Source organism: Hemibagrus wyckioides, linkage group LG22 (genome assembly GCF_019097595.1).
Source record: "Hemibagrus wyckioides isolate EC202008001 linkage group LG22, SWU_Hwy_1.0, whole genome shotgun sequence".
In the NCBI taxonomy this organism is placed as follows: Eukaryota; Metazoa; Chordata; class Actinopteri; order Siluriformes; family Bagridae; genus Hemibagrus; species Hemibagrus wyckioides.
This window is the reverse complement of record NC_080731.1, coordinates 16,188,714-16,194,057: the sequence shown is the minus strand read 5'-3', so window position 1 is coordinate 16,194,057 and position 5,344 is coordinate 16,188,714. Positions and strand designations below refer to the sequence as shown.

Below are 5,344 nucleotides of genomic sequence, written 5' to 3'. Positions count from 1 at the left end.
TTGCAAATATTACCAGCTTTGACATGAAAGTTCACAAACAAAAGTCTGGCAGATATTCCAGAAACTTTTTTTTTTTTTACAGGAACAAGGCCACAGGATATCCTCCATACTCCACCCTTTTCAAAACAAAAATAATAACAGAGCAGTCTGTTTAAACAGGATGTTCAAACTAAATTTTTGTTGGTGGCTTTTAAAATGATTGCGCGCCCTCTAGTGGTCGTGTTGTGGCCTGCCTTAAGCTTTTCCTTTATTTTTTATAAATAAGAACTTTTTTTTTAAAAAAAAATGTATGAATATTTAGGTTATAATGAATAAAATAATAATTAAAAAAAATATTTATTTATTAAATCATTTAATAAATCATTTATAAAGGGTGTGAAATCGAGCGACCAATTGCAAGCCAGAATCGTTTCTATCCAATCAGAACGGTTAAACGTGTTGCTGTTTAGAGGCGCGTAAATTCCTGGATTAACCAATCACCTAGCACGTTCCACGTCGAGACGACCAATCGCGTTGGCGTTTAAATCAACGTCACTTTCCCGGAAAGTGGCCAGCTGTGCTACAGACGTAGCCGAGGCTAAAAACGAATAGAATTAATTCCACCGGTTTTATTAACGTTTTGCGATCAAATACAAAAAAACACAGAGTTACTTCCTCGATGGAAAGGTAAGCATGTGATGTTGTGTAGAAATGAGCTCTTATTTGCTGAATTACAAAATCGAGTTAATAGAATTCGGCGAATAAATTAGGTCTTACATTGCATACTTTTGTATTAAGTAGTATTTATGACTCTGTAAGTGGATCGGGGGTTAGTGTGTACTGTGTAGTGCGGTAGTGGGTTTAAACATAGTGCGCATCAGTAACTTAATGCTTTAGAATAAACCACGTAAATGTACAAGGAGGTATAGCTGGGTTTTTTTATATATATATATATATATTTTTTGTGAAGAAGTTAATTGCGTGGTTTATGGTGTGATTAGCAAATTATAATGATGCATATAATGATACAGTAGCTGAATATGTTGCATCAGGCAGCAGCTTTACTGCCAAGTCTCTTCAGCTGATTCACAGAAGTTCATTGTGGATAAACTCTATATGACCTCACATTTACACGGTTAATGCAACCATAGGTTAATCCAGTTCTAGCAAATTATAAATAAACTACAGCAGTATGTCCAACTAAACAGTGTTCATTATAATAAATTATCTAAACTAATATGACTAAATTGGCAACACAAGTTATCTTTCGATGTTTAGTAGGCAGTGGTGGCTCAAGTGGTTAAGGCTCTGGGTTGCTGATCAGAGGATTGACCACCAAGCTCCACTGCTGGGCAACTGAGCAAGGCCCTTAACCCTTTCTGCTCCTGGGGTGCTGTATCATACCTGCCCCTGAGCTCTGACCCTAATTTCCTCAGCTGGGATATGTGAAGAAAAAAAGTATTCCACTATGTGTGGCGATAATAAAGCCCTCTTGCTCTCAGTTTTAAGCAGTAGCAATTAGTTCATTACTATTGATAAGACAATGTGAGAAATGGTTTTAACTAGAACTGAGACACCTTGTACACCTGCATTTCTCTATCTAATCAATATGAAACCTTCTGTTTCCTTTACTTCCTGTACAGCTGGCTTCAGATAATCATTTACACCGTGTATGTGATTAGCTGCGACAGAGAATGTTTCAATAACAAGAACAACAACAACAAAAAACCTAGAGTATCTGAAATACTGCAAGGATGTCTGACCAATCAGATTGCATTAAGATCTTTCTGGCCCTCATTCAGTTTTTCCCCAAAAATTTCAATAGTGCACCAGAAATCTGATATGATTAAGTGATACATGAAACAGCTGAAGATTGTGGACATCTGAGTGTCCTGCACAGAGCCCTGACTCCGACTCAATCCCACCGAACACCTTTTGAATGAACTGGAACTGGAGCCTCCTCACCTGATAACATCAGTTTCTGATCTCACTAATGCTCTTTAAGCTAAATGTTCACAAATCCCCACACCGAATATCCAACATCTAGGTTTGGAGGTTATAACAGACAGGGTAAAGGGATGTTAGCATATTGTTTTGATGGTCAGGTGTCCACATACTTTTGGCTATATAATCTATTTCTACTCAGATGCTTTTCTTGGTCTGTATCCAGACCATAGTTCAGCCAGCTGGCGACCCCAGAAGACGAGTAATAGTGTTTATATTGGTATTTGCTCAACATGAATCAAATGTTCTGCCAGATCTAACAATCACTGTTTTAGGGAAACAATGTTTTCATTTCTGATTCACTTCAAACATCAGGTCCTAATCCAATACTGCCCTTTTTAACAGTCAAGCTGACAGAATGCAATGTTTCTGTTGACATGTTATGTAAAATGTAACAGAAGTGTGATGGTGCTTTAATACAAGTTCTGTGTTGGTGTGGAAGATCTGTGGCATGTCAGCCAAAACAAGGTGATCATAGCATAAAAGATGAATTCAGGTTCAATGACCAGCATTTCAGGATCACCTTGGCCACCAGACTGGTATCAGATTAGTCAGGTGTTAAGAAAAACTAACAATAAGATGCATTGGAAATCAGCAGGGTCCTGCTTTCCTTCACAGAATGCTGGACTTGAGGCTCGGTAAAGCAGGACATCTAGACTGATGGCAGCTGTAACGGTGTTGCGTCACGTCAGCGCTAGTCCTCTGCTATGGGGATGGGGGCCTGTACTCTTCGTCCTGTTGGGCTCAGTGTTGGTTCTGCTGCTGCCTCTGGTGGGTGTGGAGGAGAATTGCTGCGCCAAACTGAGAGGCATCTCCCTCTTGCGCTGCCATCTGTGGGGCAACACCCATCGTGCAGTGGGGCACTCCACCAGCCTCACTGTACCCTACACTGCACTTGAGCTACTACCACAAAAGTCCAAGCCCAGTAAAGGTAGTGTGGATGAAGAAGAGTTTGTTTTTTTTAATGTAAATTATTTGATTAAAGCAGCTGATTAAGTCTTGTGTGTGATTTGTGTATATGTGAGAACAGAAAACTGCCAAAATTGTTAAGTCAATTAAATTGTTGTCATCATTACCAAATTACACCACTACCTAGGCCTCTTACTTCACCATTACTTGGTTCCAGACCAGCAGGGTTTAATACTGGAACTCCACAGAGTTTGTTGTCTCTCTTATGGTGGAAACAAGCATTCATTTTGTATCTTCTTTAAAGTAATCTCCCAAATTTCTCATTACAGAGTCACAGTTAGAAGCGAAGGCAGCTCTTCAGCAGGCCCTAGAGATGAAGAAGCAAGGGAAAAGGGAGAAGGCGCACAAACTTCTCATCCATGCGCTCAACATGAACCCAGATTTTGTGGATGCCCTGACCGAGCTAGGTACCATCCTAGAGGAGAATGACGTGGTCCAGGCCGAGCACCTGTACAGCAAAGCGCTCGCCATTTCGCCCTGCCACCAAAGGGCGCTGGTGAGCCGTGATCGCACACTCCCCCTAGTGGAGGAAATTGACCAGCGTCACTTTGGCATCATCGACGCCAAAGTGCAACGTCTCATGGCCATCCCAAAAGGTAATTCTGCTCTTAGACGGGTCATGGAGGAGACGTATTACCACCATATTTATCATACGGTGGCCATCGAGGGCAACACGCTGACTCTGTCTGAGATCCGGCACATCATCGAGACACGCTACGCCGTCCCGGGGAAGAGCCTGCACGAGCAAAACGAAGCTATCGGTGTTGATGCCGCCATGAAGTACATCAACACCACGCTACTGTCGCGCCCTGGTGCCATCAGCGTCAATGATATCCTGGAGATCCACCGGCGAGTGCTGGGATACACCGATCCAGTTGAAGGGGGGCGATTCAGGGTGAGCCAAGTGTTTGTAGGCCACCACATTCCACCACATCCGAGCGAGGTGGAGCGCCACATGCAGGAGCTAGTGCAGTGGCTTAATTCAGACGAAGCGCTGCACCTTCACCCGGTGGAATTTGCTGCTCTGGCACACTACAAACTCGTCTACATACACCCTTTCATAGATGGGAACGGAAGGACGTCAAGGCTTCTGATGAACTTGGTGCTGATGCAGGCAAATTACCCACCAATCACCATCCGGAAAGAGCAAAGGGCCGAGTATTACGCCGCCTTGGACACGGCTAACGAGGGTGACGTTCGGCCATTCATCCGCTTTATTGCCAAATGTACGGAGATCACGCTGGACACACTCCTTATAGCTACCACTGAACATGCAGTGGGTTTGCCTGATGCTAGCAATCAAGCTTGTCCAAATTGTAGACAGACTATACCGGTGCATAACTGATGTGATCTGTGACTTAGTCGTGTCATTTTTGGACCCTCGGTCTTCTCGCTAGTTATCATTATTACATCGCTTGTAAAGACCAGCAAAACTGGTCTTTACAAGTTGAAGGCGAATCAACAAATCAGTCACACGCTTGGCTCGTCTGAGTAGAGAAACTTCGTGTGTTCATGTTCAGTCCAGCTGCACTTCAAAACACCATTCTGAGCCAGAATCATGCTGCCATTTTATAATTCCACGATCGTTTGATGTTCCAGATGTTGCATCGTTTATTCCAATAGTATGAAATCTGCTATAGTTTAGTTCGTATTTTCTGATGTACATTGTTCTTCTGTTTTTGTTTTCTTTCTTGGGATTTCAAAGTTCTAGGGAGCAAATCAGCTCATCATATCAGAATTAGATACAGCTGGTGTGATTGTAGAACTCCAAATCATTGCTTGTCTCTCATTCAAGCTGTTTCCCCATTTTGTCATTTCATGTCACTTTTACAGTCATAACAGCTACATTTTATTTATTTATTCTTTTGTTGTAATAGTTGACCATTATATTGGGAATGCATAAAAATCTGTTATTGTCAGTGCTCTTGAAATTTGAGGGTTTTTTTTTTTTTGCCTAACGGCTAACAATCATTTGTGCTAACAAACATTTTTATAGTTAGCTATTTAACAGTGTTTATCTGAATTAAACCATTTTATTTTTTAATTTCAAAATTATTTTTAAATTCTCAAAGAATTCTGTGAGATTCATGTGTAGGGCATTTTATTTGGTACCAATAGTTGAAGTAATCACCATTTTTTTTTTTTTTTTTTTTTTTTATTTAAAAAAAAAAAAAATTAAAGTTAGTAAGCTACAGTTTAGTAAGAGTTTCCTTACTATAAGTGCCATTTCAATATCCTTTAAGACCTGATAGACTGGACAGTGTTTTCTGGTGCTGGGTTTTATTTTATTTTTGGTCATTAGGTTACGTTTAGTTCTATAGACAATATTAACCACAGTACCACTTCGTGCCTCATGTTGGAGGTTTGCACCAAGAAGCACTTTATATTTCAG

The 5,344-nt window shown here is 40.9% G+C and overlaps 1 protein-coding gene across 1 annotated transcript; it reads left to right on the top strand.

The window, feature by feature from the left end:
• Positions 1–524: 524 nt before the first annotated feature.
• ficd (FIC domain protein adenylyltransferase) lies at positions 525–5,108 on the top strand. The gene is made up of 3 exons (XM_058374781.1): positions 525–666; positions 2,602–2,914; positions 3,222–5,108. The coding sequence occupies exons 2-3, from the start codon at positions 2,644–2,646 to the stop codon at positions 4,295–4,297; spliced, it is 1,347 nt and encodes a 448-aa protein (XP_058230764.1). The 5' UTR covers positions 525–666; positions 2,602–2,643; the 3' UTR covers positions 4,298–5,108.
• Positions 5,109–5,344: the final 236 nt, after the last annotated feature.